The 18,730-nt window shown below is 41.1% G+C and overlaps 1 protein-coding gene across 1 annotated transcript; it reads right to left on the minus strand.

The window, feature by feature from the left end:
* Positions 1 to 201: 201 nt before the first annotated feature.
* Positions 202 to 17,803, minus strand: LOC136610006 (uncharacterized). Its single transcript, XM_066589279.1, has 9 exons — positions 17,689 to 17,803; positions 11,756 to 11,793; positions 10,986 to 11,051; positions 9,172 to 9,237; positions 8,415 to 8,468; positions 5,772 to 5,804; positions 3,108 to 3,188; positions 2,356 to 2,421; positions 202 to 378 (listed from the first exon to the last, which is right to left on the minus strand). The coding sequence occupies exons 1-9, from the start codon at positions 17,735 to 17,737 to the stop codon at positions 202 to 204; spliced, it is 630 nt and encodes a 209-aa protein (XP_066445376.1). The 5' UTR covers positions 17,738 to 17,803.
* Between the last annotated feature and the right edge of the window lie 927 nt (positions 17,804 to 18,730).

Here is an 18,730-nt window from a genome sequence, read left to right on the forward strand (position 1 = left end):
TCTATTCTGTGGAAAGCCAAGTTGATGTCTATTTTATTTTCCCTAATACAGGAAATAATATAATGAGCAAAATCAGTACAGCAGCAGCAGCAAGTAATTATAATTTATTATTGTGCACTGGATAGCAAACCTGGTCTTACTATAAATTGCTTTGTAGTGTAAATATCGGAAAAAGATAGAAATGACTGAATTTTATTACCTTTAACGTCCCAAACCATTTAAGATGTTCATAGGACCACTAAGAAGGTTCAGAGGACCATTAAGAACACCAGTTACCGAACTAAGAGTTTTTCCAAGACCGGAAGAAGACAGGAGGGCAAGGATGCCTGCAAGGGTATCTTCGAGTTGGAGACTGTTAAGCAAACCAGTTACACCACCCTGGAAGAAAAGACATATTTGTCAATATATGGAATTTACAAGGAAAAATACAACACAAATATAACTTTTAGTTTCCAGGACTGAAGACGACAATTTAAAAAGTCATCACATTTTATTTATTATTTTAAATGAACAGAATAGGTGATTCTAAGCTGTTTTGCAGTTTGTTTTATTAGTCTACATTTTTCATAGAAAACCCCTCTTAAACTCTGATGAGTTTACATGGCAGTCTGGATCCTAGAGAAGGCTCTCAGAGCTGCCACGTGTTTCAGGCTATTAACTGTGATTGTTCTCAGTGAGAGAAACCAAGTCATCTTGTAGAAATGATACATGTCTAATAAAAATACATGATGCTATAGCGAGCTTCCGAACCAACGCAGGGTTCTGCGCCTGAAGAAACAAAAATGTCCGAAGCGCTTCTTAGACTAACTGATGCACATTGTGTCTAGGGCCCATTTACACATAACAATTATCGCTCAAAATTCGTTCAAACGACCCAATTTCAGCGATTATTGTTACACGTAAACGTGGACATCGTTCACTTTTCGTTTGAACGATGATTTTAAGGTAAACTTAAAGCAGTTTGCATTTATCTCCAGTAGACTGCAGGCTGTTCTCTCCATGGAGAGCCAGCAGATTACATTGTATTCTGCAGGTAGCCCGAAGGAGAACAATGCAGCTGCTCGCATATTTGGGCATCTGAGTAATCACATGCTGGGCTATGCAAACAGGCTCATTTGCATGCAAATTAAGATGGTAAAGATGATAAGATGATTTAATGGACATTACTGGCCATTAACACTTTATGCAAAAAGATCCCTAAAGGTCCATTTACATGCAATCATCATCACTGAAAATTCATTCAAACTGTTGAAAGTGAGCGATAATCATTACAAAACGATAAACGTGCGGTCATCGTGCATTTTTCGTTCATCATTGACTTTTAATCCACATAAAATCCATTTTTTGGCAGTTCGCTTTTCGCTTGGTTTAAATGACTATTGCTCAGCGATTCGAGGGAAGGGGTTATCGTTTGGCATCTACATACCACCTACTGATCTTTTTTCTCAATGCCAATGCTGACAACGCCTACACTAGCAATTGTTTTTTTTATTAATTACAAACTTGACAGCTAGAGATTCTCTTAGGCTCTTTCACACGGGCTACAAAATATTGCTACAAACCAATGTATGTGAACCCCATGGTTTCCAATGGGTTCTTTTAGGCAACAAAACATCGCTCATGTGAAAGAACCCATTGGAAACCAAGAGCTTCACATTCATGTGTTTTGTAGCAGTGATTTTGTAGCCCTTGTGAAAGAGGCCTTATAAAGTTTAATTCACAAAACTTAGTTTTTTTTCTGAATACAACTACCCCCTACTGCTTCTTTCTGGATGCCAATGCTGACAACGCCTACACTAGCAATTGTTTTTTATCAAGGATTAACAAAAAGCCTGACACCTAGAGATTCTTTCACATGTCAGTCACAAAACTCCTTTTATTTAACTCAAATGCACACCCACCTAATTAGACCTACTTTCAATGGCCAATCCAAACTAGCTCATTTATTTCTTCACTAATCCACACACCCGTCTATCAAATGATCGTCCACTTATATTTGCATGTAAACGCTACCAAGCAACACACTGAATGACTGGAATGCCTGGGCGCCACGTCCATTTTAAGGGATAATCGTTACATTTAAACGTTCATCTTAAAAAGCAAAACCATCGCTGTGAGCAGCGGAAGTATCGTGGGAAATCGCACCACCACCCAGCTCTGGTGCATCATGCATGCAGGCCAAGACGCTTGTGGCGAATCTGGAGAGGTGAGCATACGTCTCTGGGAGGCGCCGGGTCTGATTCTGCTCCGAGATTTCGCAGTCGGAATCCGACCCAGCTGTGGGTACGAGGCCATAATTGACAGGTGAGTAGACATATTGTAAATATAAACACATCTATATCTAAATGCACTTACCACAGTGTTTATTAGTAGCGCTATTTTTTCTTTCAGGACAACTCCAAGGTTAGCAAGGAGGCCTTCCTGCAGATTGGGGACAAATGTAAAACCACATCTTCAGTATATGTAAACACTTCCTATGTAGTATAACACTGTTGAATACTGTATCTTCCTGCGTGTATGTTAAACAATATTATTGTAGGTAATTAGAGTAGTTTACAGATCAATCTGATACTAGCCATCCTTCCTTAGTCCGCCTGCAGACGGCCCGGGTCGGATCCCCTACGAGAAATCCCGCAGCGGGACCCGACCCACGCCCCTGAAGGGACCAGTGCGTCTCTCACCTTCTCCCGCGGCTCCGGCTCTGTGATGTGGCGGGTGTCGGCATGCGCAGAGCAGAGCCGGAGATCCGGGAAGTGACATTTCTGTGCGGGCCTCTGCGAGACCCACACAGAAATAGAGCAGGCCGCAATTTGTTTTCTGCATGTATTTTCACACAGACAAATCGCGTCCGTCTGCATAGGATTGCGTTTTGTAATGCAATCCTATGCAGGCGGGCAGGGGCCGAAATTCTGCAGGAAATCCCGCCGCAGAATTTCCGCCCGCGTGCAGGGGGCCTTAATGTCTAATACCTCCCATTCTCAGAGCATTGTGTGCAAAGTGGGAGAATTATACATGCAGTGATATAGATGTGCTTCTGTATTTTATGCTATTTTCTTCCCTCGGACCCCTGCATGTCGGAGAATGAGCTGAACATAACTGTAACTTACCAACAAGCGAACAACAGGGTTCAGAAGGCTTTCAATATTTAGTTGGGTTAGTAATTGACAAGCTTCTTTCAAACTGCCATTCTGAAATGTAAATGTCGACTTTTTATGTAATAACTTTGGTAATACTAATCAGTTTGAAGTAGTAGCCGATACATAGAAAGATGCATTAACCCATAAAATGACTTCATTCTCCCATAGTGAGCACATGAGACTAGTGTTCATTCATACACAACATTCAGTGTGAAGAAGCAGAGCTGCAGGAAGGGCAGAGAGCAAAAGACTAGAGCATTGCTGAATGCACTCCGATGAATCGTTAGATCTGATATTAAACAAGAAGGCTGAGGTCCTGTGAAATCTACGAAGACTATAAAATGTGGTGACACACGAATTATGAATACAGTAAAATATTATTCCTCCATTCCTCTTGAGACATTCGCAGTATCCCTGGGCCCAATGTCCACAGCATGCACAGATTCTGAGTGCGGAATCCCGCACAGAATCCTCCCATGCCCTTGGCCATTGGACATTTTCTTACCACTCCGGATCCAGCGTGGGTCTCCTCCGTTGCGGCCAAATCTTCTTTCTGCTGCAAGGCGGGGGCGCGACGGCCAACGTGCATGCGCAGTTTTTAAAAATCTTCTTCTCTTCCGCCGGATTCGCCGTACATGCAGTGTCAGCTGTGGCACGGATCAGACGGCTTCAATGGAAGCTGTCCATGCAGGAATCCGCAGAAAATGGGGTACGCTGCGATTTTCTCTCACACGTGCGATCTGCACACTGGGGAAAAAATGACATCTGCATGCTTTTAATTCTTTTGTGAGCTAATGCATCACTATGGGCAGCCTAATTTGTGGATCTCCTGCTTAGGTTCCACAAATTAAATCTTCGTCCAGGCATTCTGGTCAACATGCATGGAAATTTTTTTTTTCAAATCTGCTTTAGCGCGGGATCTGCGGTACATCCACAGTGTCAGCTCGGGTGTGCCATGGATCGGATGGCTTCCATTGACTTCAATGAAAGCCGTCCATGTGGGAATTCACAGAAAATAGAGCATGCTGCGTTTTTTTCCCGTGTGTACGATCCACACGCAGGGAAAAAAATGACATCTGCATGCTTTTAATTCTTTCGCGGACACTAATGCATCCCCATGGGCGGCTTGATTTGCGGCTCTCCCATGCGGGTTTCACAAATCAAACACTCTTACCGCTAATTATATATTTCCCCCCATTCAGATTTCATATTCTCTCAGACCTGAATTTAAAAATGCTTCCAACAGGGTGAAAAATTCCAGACGTCATACATGATACCCCTCTTCTGCCAAGTGTCATAATGCCTTTAAGGGCTTATTCACATGAATGATATTCTCAATGTGCACAAAACGCACGTGAAGGTGAAATCCATTACTTTGGATTCATTTATTCAAACAAACAATTTTTGTTTCTGTCATGCTGTCCTGGAAAGAGAAATGCCAGCATGTTCAATTTTTATTTAATGGGACCTTCAAGTCAATGGGAAACACCTGCAATCCTTTCATGTGAGCGAGGATCCCAGATTTACAGAAGCGATCCAATCTGATGTTTTCGTTTTTTTTTATTGCTATGTACTGCATGTACTATATACCGAAGTATTGCGGTATTGCAGTATATAGTACAAATGATCAGTTCGCTCAAATCCCCTATGGAGACTAAAAACAAATGTACAGAAATGTTTGATAACATTTTTAAAATAGCAAGAAAAAAATATTAAAACTTAAAATGTTTCCTTTTTTGTCTGATTAGTAATACAGTGTAGGTAAGAGAGCCGTAAAATACCCACCCAAGTAAGTACTTCACATATAAACAACTAGTACCCACCATACTGGAGCTCTCGTACCTACACTGTATTACTGTTTCATTCTCCGATATATATTTATATAAGCTCTGATTTCCCATTGATGCTCTCCGTAATCGGATGTCCTGAGAACCGATGTGTGCTAAACGTCTTCTCCGCCTACGAGGATCGCGGACGTACCGGAACTCCCTTTATCAAAGCGGACACCGCACATCAGGGTAAGCTGACATGCATTTCTCACATAAACCATACATTTAACTAAGGCTCTCCCACTCCACCTGATCTTTGGAGCGCTACCTTACTGTGATTTTTTTTTTATCCGATTAAAAATCAAAACTAGAAAAAACCCACATATGTGGAACCTCTATGTTCATAGGTCTGAAGTATTAAAATATTGCACTATTTATTCCATAACACTGTAAAAAAATAGACAGAATGCCTGAATTGCATGTTTGCATTGCATGGCTCTTAAAAAGCTGAAAAAGAAGATGTATCTAGCCCAAAATGGCGCTATTAAAAAACTATAGCTCACCCCACACAAAAAAGCTGCCAAACAACCCAATTGACAGAAAAAATATATAAACATTTAGGTCTCAGAATATGGCAAAGGAAAGCAATTCTTGTCATTTTTACTGCAATTTTGCAAAAACTACACCCCCACCAGAACAGCACCCCCGAAAAATGGCACAATTGCATTTTGTTTTGCACTTCATCCTACTTTTAAAAAATTAAGATTTTCAGTAGCTTTTAACTTCTGATATGGTGATATGTATAATATTTCTATTCTTGCCTTACAGGTGGAAAAACTCCTATGAATGTGAGGTTGCTACTTACCACGATCAGAACAATAGCTTCAGCTGGCATACCCTAAGCAAAGGAAAAGTAAAATTAATTGTATAACTTTTGATTCCCTTGATTCTCTCCTCCTATACCAGCACCTACACACACTGTCCATTCACCCCAGTTACACATGCGCCTACCCCACTTACCCTTAGCAGCCTTGGCACCCCCGCTACTCATAGTGTAAGCACCAACCTGCCGCTTCTGCCCCTCTACCTCCATTTAACCAGTCACTCTAGTTACCTCTTCTCCTTCTTTCTTCACATCTCGTTTGCCTAGTAATGTAGTTGTAACTTACCTACTATTCCCTAAACTACTTCCGCTCCTTCCTTTTATGTCTTACTTGGCTTTTGCCCCTTCTTGTTGCTAACCATTCTACTACCCATCCATGGCCCATTCTAGCATCTTTACATAGCCCTGTGCTTTCCCATTCACTTATTATCACCAACTATTTTCCTCTCCCTCTCTGCTGCTCCCGCTGGGTTGCCTTACTGTTATGATTTTATCTCTTAAAGGGGTTGTCCCGCGGCAGCAAGTGGGTCTATACACTTCTGTATGGCCATATTAATGCACTTTGTAATGTACATTGTGCATTAATTATGAGCCATACAGAAGTTATAAAAAGTTTTATACTTACCTGCTCCGTTGCTAGCGTCCTCGTCTCCATGGTGCCGACTAATTTTCGCCCTCCGATGGCCAAATTAGCCGCGCTTGCGCAGTCCAGGTCTTCTCCTGTTCTCTATGGGGCTCCGTGTAGCTCCGTGTAGCTCCGCCCCGTCACATGCCGATTCCAGCCAATCAGGAGGCTGGAATCGGCAATGGACCGCACAGAAGAGCTGCGGTCCACGGAGGCAGAGGATCCCGGCGGCCATCTTCACAGGTAAGTATAGAAGTCACCGGAGCGCCGGGATTAAGGTAAGCGCTCCGGTGAGCTTTCTGTACGTCCCTGCATCGGGGTTGTCTCGCGCCGAACGGGGGGGGGGGGGGGTTGAAAAAAAAAAAAAACCCGTTTCGGCGCGGGACAACCCCTTTAATGCTTATAGTCATGATGCACATTTCTCTTATGATGAGAATAGCTATCTTATATTCCATTGGTCATTTTATACACTCATGCTGATTTTAAAGGGGTTGTCCCGCGCCGAAACGGGTTTTTTTTTTTTTTAAACCCCCCCCCCCCGTTCGGCGCGAGACAACCCCGATGCAGGGGTTAAAAAAACCACCCGCACAGCGCTTACCTGAATCCCGGCGGTCCGGCGTCTTCATACTCACCTGCTGAAGATGGCCGCCGGGATCCTCTGTCTTCATGGACCGCAGGGCTTCTGTGCGGTCCATTGCCGATTCCAGCCTCCTGATTGGCTGGAATCGGCACGTGACGGGGCGGAGCTACACGGAGCTACACGGAGCCCCATAGAGAAGAGGAGAAGACCCGGACTGCGCAAGCGCGGCTAATTTGGCCATCGGAGGGCGAAAATTAGTCAGCACCATGGAGACGAGGACGCCAGCAACGGAGCAGGTAAGTATAAAACTTTTTATAACTTCTGTATGGCTCATAATTAATGCACAATGTACATTACAAAGTGCATTATTATGGCCATGCAGAAGTGTATAGACCCACTTGCTGCCTCGGGACAACCCCTTTAAGTATTTCATTTGTTATCAATATTTTTTTAGCAGCCAATGTCTTTGATTTCTCCCAAACGTCCCCAACCCAAATACACCAACCTGCTATTCACTCCAAATTTTCCATTTATTTTTTTATCACATTGTACATTGTATCTATTTTTATTTGCATCACGTTTATTTGGCTTCTGTAAGCACATTTGTTTGTACTTTTTTGTTTCTTCCCCTTTTTATCTTTCTTTGATCACTTCCTTTTTCTACCCTTCATCTGACTCGTTCATTGCAGTACCTGTCCCAAATTAACTGAGGAAAGGGCTAAGCCCCGAAATGCATTTCATTGCTGGATTTTTATAAATGAGAAGTTGTTGTTCACCTCCACTTGCCTCTTATTTATCCTTGAAAGGTTATACGATTATCCCAGACACATCGCCAAAGGTTATACCATTATGCCAGACACCTCGCCACACCGTGCACATCTCCAGCCCTTTACCTTCTGTATCACCCCATTACTTGTAGTATGTAAGCTCGTTGGAGCAGGACCCTCACCCCTACTGTTTCCATCAGCTGATTACTATGTAACCGGTTCTGTCATTTTTGTATCTTTTGTCTTTCTATATTCCCCCTGTCTATGTCAGCGCTGCGGAATATGTTGGCGCTATACAAATAAAGTTTATTATTATTATTTCTGACTATGCTCACCTAGTGGAGCATATATCTGGTTGGTTGGCAGCACCATCAATACACTTCCATTTTTTTGTCCATTTTCTTGTCATCTTCACTGTCCACAACTCTTTATCTTTGGTATAGGCCCCATTTAAACGTTGCATTTGCTGCACCCATTTTTTCCCCTCTATCACCTATATCTGTCCATGGACTGTTTCTGGTATTGCAGTCTAGCCCTATTGAAGTGCATGCAGCTGAATTGCAGTACCATGCACAGCCCATGGAAAATTTTTGAAAAAACAGCAGAGTTTAGCAACAAGCCAATAACATAAAATAGGAAAGAAAGAACCTTACTAAAAGATTACAAATCTCCTGTACTTGAGAGCCAGTATCAGAGGCTATCATTTTCTGGAACGAAAAAAAAATATTAATAAAAGTGAAGCTTTTCAACATTGCAAGAACTACTTATCACAGATGGAATATTAACCAGTGGTGCCCTAAAATCTTTGTTGGTCATGCCCCTTACCAGAAATGATGCTACATATTTCTAATACCCACTACGTGGCCGTCACCTAATGTATGTATTCTGCAAAAAAATGTGAATGTCTTATGCTAAAATATTTATCATTATATTCTTATTCTGATAATCCTACACAATGCCTTTTTACCAATTATTTGCTGTCGCAGGCATAAGTCGGGTGCCTGCAGCTGAATCCATCCCTGTACCCGTCCAGCGTCCATGCATACCTTGCATTTTTTTCCCACTCCATCGTTAAGCAATGACGCAGGTACCCACAACCATTCCCTAATGTCAATTTCAGATGTGCCGTGGGTTAAACAGCTTCCATTGACTTCAATGAAAGCCGTTTGTGCAGAATTTGTACAAAAATAAAGCGCTTTTACATAGCATTTAACGAACGGTATTTGCTGCTGATTCGCGGTACAGATGCTGACCGCTGGTTCCACAATGTAAATCTATTCGTGTGCCACCCGGCCTAATACAGCTATTACATGTCTATTCTTTATTTTATTTTATATATGTGGAAAGTTATGACGCTACTTATATTAAAAAAGGAATACCAAAATATATTTAACATTTAAGGTTAATTACCACCATCATTACAAGGTCCTCAATGATACATAGTTTCCTTGTCGCTTTTTCATTGTCGGGACATGTCTATAAGGAAAAGTAAAGTCATCTTAATTTTCTTATGGCTTATTAAGACATTTTTACTGTATAAGGAAGTGTAATATTCTAAAACTATACATGCCACCAATGGTTCCTGGCTAATATGTCATGTTTCTAATTTAATGCTCTAGTTTCTAGCTAGTTGGCCAGGTATCTCGACAAACTCCACTTGTTGTCAATCAGGTGTTTTATAAGTGACATGAAGACAGGATGTTCATGCCTGAGAAAACAACTTGACTACTACACTTATAACCAACACCTCTCTTTCTAGCAATGAACTTCCTCACCCAGATCTGTTTTGTATTTAACATCTTGTCACCCAATAGTATCCCACCTCTAGTGACATTATGTTGCAGTTCCCAGGCCTGCTCCACCAATGACCCCTGTCTAGCCCCAGGGTGTCATTAGGACACTAACCAATCTATAGAGAGTAAGTTGTGCTGTATCCATCCCATTATTACCCTGTAGAACTGTACCCAGGGTTATACATAGTGTCCAGAAGATATGCCATAAATGTCTGATGGATACTGGTCCCACCTTATCTTTGAAGGAGAGGTTCTCCGACCATAGTCCTAGCTGATTCCACTGGTGATCAGGCTTTACAGGAACTGCCAAACTGCTATTTCTGTTAGTCCCACAGGAGTGAAGGGGAGTTACAGAAACACAGTGAGTTCTGCTGCTTTTGTAACTTATTGTATGTGGAAATAACATAGCTTGCTCTTCTATGCAGTTTCCGTAGTTTTTATTTACTTGTATGAGATCTACTGAAACTTTTTAGTACAGTCAGTAGAGTTGTTTCCATATTCTGTCGTGTTTGGAGAAACACATCCCCCCCCCCCCCCCCCCTAAATAAATAAATAAACCTCCAAGAGCTAGCGGTTGCCTGTTGCCAAATGAATACGTAATGCAGCGGAGGCTACAATAGAGAGATGGATAAGGGCAAAATACAGTCGCAATGCTTTTGGTCCCTAGCAGAAACATCAAAGCTGTTGACAGACAATGCCTTTAATATCTAATTAGCCAAAAGCAGCACTGTAATTGCTAGTGGTAGGATTGGTGCATGCCTAATTGGGCCTCATCAGCAGTCCATGAAGTGAAAAAGATATACACAGCAGTACAATATAAAGATCCTTTATGGACACCCTCTTACAGCCTACAATGCATAAGAAGACTAAACAAAATCTGGTGTAAAGATGGGGAGATTGTGAAGAGGATGACAATGTGCTGGGAAACATGGAGTCAAAGAAGTATGTATGTCAGATTCTGCAGAGGTGAGTTGTAGTTGGAAGTAATCAGTGGGGTGATCTGCGAGTCTCCTGCAGCGTTGTATGCATTACAGCCCATATGCTCTGCCGGGAGAGAGCACATATGGCCTATGATCGGCACTGCATATGCCCGGGAATCTGAGGTCACGGACACGCATAATGTGATTTTTACTTTTTTTTTGTTCAGGGCGGGGATGCGTATCGAAGTGCTGCACATACAAAATGCATGAGTATGGGTAGTGTTTAATACGCAGCCCATTCAAGGGTTGCGTATACTACGCAGAGAAATAGAGCATGCTGCGATTCATTTCTCCTATGTATTGATACACAATGCACAAACTCCATTGACTTTCATTGCCTCCATTCACTGCGTGTTATGCATGGGAAATACATGTGCATTTTAAGAGGTGACAATACACCCGTGTGAATGAGACTTTATGATGATGTTTTATACAATTATGTAAAATTTACCTTCAAAGAATTCATTTTTCCTGCAAGTTCAAATGCTGCACGGGAATAATATTCAGCTTGGCTTTGCTGAAATAAAATTGTCAAGTAGACAGCAAACAGGTCAGTAAATATCAGTAATGAACTTTATTTCTAAAGTAAACACTGAAAAAATGGTCATCCTTGAGAAAGGCAGTGGCCGAAACACGGTGCCTCCTGTTGTATTGACTGACCATCGCCTTTCTCAAGCATGACCATTTTTTTCAGTGTTTATTTAAGAAATACATTTTCTACTATTAATCCTCATTGGTCAGGCCGCTGTTGGTGCATCTAAGGGGGGGATTTCTAGGTGTAGATCCCCCTCCTCTCCTAGTAAGTAGTGTTTCTAATTCATACACGTGTCTTTTTACATACTCAGGTATTTTTTCCATTTTTACTTATTACTCCATTTGTCTACCTTTTAAAACTTGCCATTTTGGATCTTACTCTGACACTCTCTGGTACTGGGTGCCCAGGTGGGCATAAGTGTATTTACTCACTGTGGACTAGGAGCAGTGGTGTGGCGGCCATCCCTGTTTGGGTTGGTCGTCCACACCAGGTGAATCGTCTTCTGTTTTTCTAAATTCCTTAGTACATCACTATCTGCATAAAGCGCTATCCTATTATTCATCCATCAATAGTGCTGTATATGGTATAACATTAACAAAAGAAAACACATTCCAAAGTTTCCAATAATATTGTTGTCTTCTACACTGAGTATAAAAGGCTTTAGAAATGTAAAGAATAAGTCTTACATCCAAAGACTTCATTTGGCCAATTCCTTTAGTGATGTCTGTAAACATAAGAAAAAAAAGTTGTGAGATCAATGTGAACAAAACCAAAAACATGCTGGAATAATTCTTAATTAGGTGGATGATCAGGCAGGCCCTGAGATTTGCCCTTCACACTAAATACAAAGGAGCAGCAGCACTCAGTCATAAAACATCATCTGGTGTGAGGTGCGGGTCCTGTGTGCAGGCTCCCCTGGTCCCCACTCCTGGGACCTCAGTAGCAAGCGATTGCAGAAAAACGGAGCAGCACCAGAGGTCTTCCAAAAAGCTGTTGTTTTTATTTAATCCATAAAAATGGGGCAGCTTTTTGGCAGACCTGTGGTGCTGCTCCGTTTTTCTACAATCGCTGAGATTTGCCCTTGTCATGTCATGTCACAGAGCATTGTGAGGATGGCACCATGGATCTGCTGAGTGCAGATCATTTCAAACTAATCCAACTCATTTCCTTTGTCACAAAAGTGTTGTCTGAAGGCAGTGCCATGAATAATGTCAGAATAGCCTTTGATACAATTCTACATTAAGAGTTCATAGAAAAATTGTTGAAAACTATACTTAAAGGGTTTGTCCGGCCAACCATGGTTACGTTTTTTTTCCCACTAATGACCTGTAAAGTAACTTCTGTTTGGCCAATTTACAGTGCACAATGCATATTACAAAATGCAATGTAATGGGCAAACAGAAGTGCTTACATGAATTTATTACAACCCCTTTAATACTTGATAAGCCGAAGGATTTGCATTAGTTAACCCTTTCTGCTGCAGCTCTTTTTAGTTTTTCAGTTTTTTGTTTTTTTTTCATTTATTTAGCCTGACTTTCAAAAAATAACTTGTGTTTATTTTGCTGGCAACAAAGCCAGACAAGGGCTTATTTTTTTGTGGGACAAGTTGTATTTTTCAATGTCACCATTGAACATATTAATTATTGAACTGGAAAACTCACCATTTTTGGGTGTGGAGGGATGTTTTTACAGAGTTCACTGTGTGGTTAAAATGGCATGTTAAATTTATTCTGTGGGTCACTATGATTAATATATTCTTTTTAAGGAGTCCTATAGGGAACTTGAATTGGCTGTTATCTGATCACCTGTATAATATACTCAATCCTTAAAGGGGTTGTCCCGCGCCGAAACGTTTTTGTTTTTTTTTCAATAGCCCCCCCGTTCGGCGCGAGACAAACCAGATGCAGGCATAAAAAAAACAAACCGTCCAGTACTTACCCGAATCCCCGCGCTCCGGCGACTTCTGACTTACCTTGTGAAGATGGCCGCCGGGATCTTCACCCTCGGTGGACCGCAGGGCTTCTGTGAGGTCCATTGCCGATTCCAGCCTCCTGATTGGCTGGAATCGGCACACGTGACGGGGCAGAGCTACGAGGGCAGCTCTGCAGCACGAGCAGCCCCATTCAAAACGGAGAAGACCGGACTGCGCAAGCGCGTCTAATCGGGCGATTAGAAGCTGAAAATTAGACGGCACCATGGAGACGGGGACGCTAGCAACGGAGCAGGTAAGTGAATAACTTCTGTATGGCTCATAATTAATGCAAAATGTACATTACAAAGTGCATTAATATGGCCATACAGAAGTGTATACCCCCACTTGCTTTCGCGGGACAACCCCTTTAAGTATTGTAGATGCAATGTCTTCCTAGTAGGCATTTCCAGAGGAAGGGCTTAATATGAAGAGTTCCGTATGAGGTCCGGTGCACTTCACAAAGACCCAGACTACAATGGTAACTGAACTACATCCTTCAATTTGATAGACAGCCCCTGGCCCTTTAAATGCCACTGTCAGTACTGACAGCAGGATCTAAAGGCTTAATGCCCAGGGTCAGAATTATCTCCAATCATGACCATGGTGATTGCCAAAGACAGCCGATATTCGCCACGAATGGAGCCTGCTTATCCACCATTCCATGTACAGCCAATGATGAGAAGGGGTTAAAGGAGAGATATCAGAGTGTCGTTAATAGTGTGTTGCATGCAGGGACTACAAGGTCTTGTTTTGGGCCCTATTATTTATGATATGTTGTAAGTGAGATAGGAAAAGCTTTGGTAGGTAAGAGTTGTCTGTTTGCTGATCACACAAATGTGTGCAATATGGCTGGTATTCCGGGTGGTGTCTATAACATGGAAAACTATTTAGCTTTATTGTATAATCGCCCAAATAATGGAAGCTACAGATCAATGTTTCGAAATGTAAGATTTCTTGAGAAGAAGCAATACTTAAAGAATTTTATTGGCTGCTCCATGTTAGCCAGGACTTCAACAAAGAAGAATTTAGGGGTTCTGATTATTGTCAGCTTCAAAATAAGTTAACAGTGCAGTGGGCTATAAATATGGTGGAAGGTCTCAGGAACAAAACTTATCAGGAAAGACTTAAATAACTAAATTTGTATAGCCTGGAAGAAAAAATGGGAAAGAGGGGACATGGTCAAAACCTTCAACCCCTTCGCACCACATGATATAAATAAGTATGTCATTAGGGAGCAGGAGATTGAGACAAAATGCTGTATATTTATGGCATGTAGATGAGTCCACTGTGGGAGCCAGCTATGACTGACAGACAGATGCAAATTCCCACTGTTAACCCTTTACATGCCACAATCAGTGCTAATAGCTGCATGTACGAGGTTAACAGAGGGAGCATGGGCCCTCTGTGATGTCATTGCAGTCGCCCCAAATAATTGCGGAGGGTTGATGGATTGCGGTGGCAATTGAATGCTAGTTAATAGCATTCAAGTTTGACATGGCTTGTCATATACAGTATTACTGATAATGCGATGCAGTACAGAAGTACTGCAGTGTAATATCTGAGCAATCGCGAGATTGCAGATTCAAATCCCCTATTACAGTTCATCAGGCAAAAAGAAAAACCCCACAGAGCTTGAGCAATCAAAAAATTAAAAAAGTAGTGGATCTTTGAAGGCAATGATGCAAAAAAAAAAATTCCAAGTAAAAAGGGTTTTTATTAGAAGAAAATGCTTAAAAATAATTTTATTAGCAGCCTGATTGTATCTACCCACAGGAAAAGGTTATTATGGGTTAGAATTGATGCTTTATTTCATGTACCTCAAAATGGTACCAATAAAAACTACAACTTGCCATGCAGAGAATTAAAAAGTTGTGGGTTTTGAAAGGTGGAGGTGAAAAATCCCCCAAAATTGTTGTGTCCTTAGGTCCAAACTATACCGTGTCCTTGAGGGTTTAAATATGTTGAAAAGTATAAATAAGGTTTAAGAGGGAAGAATCGAGCACAATCCGAGATCAGTTGGAGGAAAAATCTGAAGCAATATCAGAAAATACTATTTTGCTGAAAGAGTAGCAGATGATGGAACAAACTGCCAGCAGAAACAGTTGGAAAATCAGCAATACATCAACTAAAGCATGTCTGGGGAAAATACATATCTACCCTAAGCAAGAAAAAATGTAAGAACAGACTAGAAAAATCAGCTGCTCTTTTTTTGCCATCAGTCTTTTGTTTCTATGTTTCTAGCATACAGAAAAGTACTAATACAATAAATAAGTTCAATAGTCGTATCTTCATGGGATTAGAAAATATAATGAAAATGGCATAAAAATATAAGAAAGTCATTATTAAAGGGGTTGTCTCGCGATAGCAAGTGGGGTTATACACTTTTGTATGGCCATATTAATGCACTTTGTAATGTACATTGTGCATTAAATATGAGCCATACAGAAGTTATTCACTTACCTGCTCCGTTGGCAGCGTCCCCGTCGCCATGGATCCGTCTAATTCTGATGTCTTCTTGCTTTTTTAGACGCTCTTGCGCTGTGCGGTCTTCTTCCTGGTGAATGGGGCCGCTCGTTCCGGAGAGCTGGTCCTCATAGCTCCGCCCCGTCACGTGTGCCGATTCCAGCCAATCAGGAGGCTGGAATCGGCAATGGACTGCACAGAGCCCATGGTGCACATGGGAGAAGACCCGCGGTGCATCGTGGGTGAAGATCCCGGCGGCCATCTTGGTGAAGGAAGAAGAAGGAAGACGTCACAGAGCGGGGATTCGGGTAAGTAATAAAATTTATTTTTTTTTAACACATCCTTTGGGGTTGTCCTGCGCCGAACGGGGGGCCTATGAGAAAAAAAAAAACGTTTCGGCGTGAGACAACCCCTTTAAGCATAACATAAAGTCTGTTATGTATAGAGTTAAAAAAATATAACCTATACACATTAGGAATACCCATGACCATAACAATCTGAAGAAGTAAACCTCAAATGGCATGAAAAAGATAAAATAACATTTTTAATCTGTGCCGTAAAAAAATAAATTGCATATTAAAGTTTATGGCGCAAAGCAAGTATTTCCTTTTCTTTTGTAAAAAAACCCCAAAACATTAGTCTCATTACTAATTTACTATTCCACAACGCATTGCATGTTTACAATATTTATGTCACAGTACAGAAATTGTATTCTAACACAATAAAAAATGTCAACTTTCTTTATAGTTGAATATAAAACCCAATAAAAAGTATGGAAAAGAAAAAATTACATTTCCCATCCCATAAAAGGGATCAAACATCAACAATCAACATTCATGAAAAAATGTAAAACGTTATAGCTGTTGAAACAAAGAGGCAAATTTATAAAAATGTACTGCGTGATAACAGTTTAAACCAGCTTAATAATGCAGATGTACATTTACACAAGCCACTATTGTCATTTCTGATAGATTTGGATGGATGAAAGGGATTTTCACTATTCAAAAAAAATGAAAGAATTTAAAGGGGTTGTCCCGCGGCAGCAAGTGGGTCTATACACTTCTGTATGGCCATATTAATGCACTTTGTAATGTACATTGTGCATTAATTATGAGCCATACAGAAGTTATAAAAAGTTTTATACTTACCTGCTCCGTTGCTGGCGTCCTCGTCTCCATGGTGCCGACTAATTTTCGCCCTCCGATGGCCAAATTAGCCGCGCTTGCGCAGTCCGGGTCTTCTTCTTTTCTGAATGGGGCTCCGTGTAGCTCCGTGTAGCTCCGCCCCGTCACGTGCCGATTCCAGCCAATCAGGAGGCTGGAATCGGCAATGGACCGCACAGAAGCCCTGCGGTCCATGAAGACAGAGGATCCCGGCGGCCATCTTCAGCAGGTGAGTATGAAGACGCCGGACCGCCGGGATTCAGGTAAGCGCTGTGCGGGTGGTTTTTTTAACCCCTGCATCGGGGTTGTCTCGCGCCGAACGGGGGGGGGGGGGGGGGGTTTAAAAAAAAAAAAAACCCGTTTCGGCGCGGGACAACCCCTTTAATATATATTCTAATGGCAACGAAAATCCTATCTTAACCCGTTAATTTAAACTTAAGGTACTTTTACATGGCCCGATAGTTGCCTGAATGATACCCGGCCTATTCCACCTTCATTCACTTGAACGACTATTGCTCTTGTGTAAATCACAGGAGATCTAGTCGCTGGTGCAGTCACTTATACGCCCAACAGTCCTATCATGTAACGATGACTGTCTGGATGAGACAGAAGTAAATTAGAAATGTTTGCATGACATTACTCTATCATTTTGTCCAAAAGTAACTGAAAAGAACATAAAATCAAATCAGATAATGAAAATAATTAATAAATTTGATTTCTTAAGATGTTTTAAGCGATCTGTTTTACTCATTTTAATAATTTGTTTTACAGTCTTACATAAAAGTGCAGTTTATGTCATATACTTCAATTATATTTTACTTAAATATGAGAACAGGTTTTACTGACAAGTGTCAAGAGCTAATATTCCTTACTTCACACTGCAAAAACTAATATTTAACTCTTTACTTACAACTTCTTGACATCTAGATTTCCACGTATTGTTAGTAGAGCATCGCAGTGATAACAAGACAATAATTCAACTAAATATTTCAACACAAAACTGACTAGTATGAAAACTTACCAATGAGGCTGGCAACGCTCAGACACAGGAAGATGATTGCAATTTTCATGATGCAGTTGTAGTTGAGCTCTTAACTTCAAGAAAAAGTAAGTGCTGTTGTGTAATGTTAGTATTCCGAGCGCCCTTTATATACATCCATGATCATGCTTGAGGGCGAAGTTGTCATTTTTCCTTATTTGTTGATTGGCACAGTGTAAAATATTGTCATTGTGCCACTACATTATTACAAGGATGTAGATACTGTCAATATTTATCAAAATGATGTATTCAATTTTAGACAATAATGTTTGCTTTTGGTCCCATTGTACTTGGAGTAATAATATGCAAAGAACTTCTACATTGATTCTGTACAATTTCTAAAGTTTGTAACATTAAAAACATTATAAAATAATAATATAATAACTATATATAATATACTTATAATTAAAACATCAACAACATCCAGAAATTATTAATAAATAATAGTAGGATGGATATTTTCTTATCATTCAGATTATTATTTTAAAACTCCTGGACCCAGCATCTCAGCGACCCTAAAGGCTCCCTCCCTCCATGTTTTTCGGTTTTGCACCGCTTCTTTCAGTTGTGTGATATCCATGTCAGTATCAGCTCTGACAGTATCAGCCATCGAGTTCTTTGGCGATCGGGTCTTCTTTTGCCACTGATCTGTCCAAGCATTAAAGATTTTTCTAGCAACTCTGCTCCCATTACATGGCCAAAATACGTGAGCCCTGAGCCCAGTCATCTTCCCCTCCAGTGATATCACAGATCTTATATGATTCAGGACTTCTCTATTTGTTACTCTTGCTGTCCAGGGTATACGCAGCAGCTTTCGCCAGCACCACAGCTCAAACGCATCAATATTCCTTCTATCAGGTTTTTTGCAATCCAGCTTTTACATCCATACATGGCTATGAGGAAAATGATGGTTTGCACTATTCTGCATTTAGCTGCTATGCCAATATCCCTACTTTTCCAGATTTTCTCCATGTTTAGCATAGTGCTTCACCCCCAATGCTATCCTGCGTTTTATCTTTGGCAT

This window comes from Eleutherodactylus coqui, chromosome 2 (assembly GCF_035609145.1).
Source record: "Eleutherodactylus coqui strain aEleCoq1 chromosome 2, aEleCoq1.hap1, whole genome shotgun sequence".
In the NCBI taxonomy this organism is placed as follows: Eukaryota; Metazoa; Chordata; class Amphibia; order Anura; family Eleutherodactylidae; genus Eleutherodactylus; species Eleutherodactylus coqui.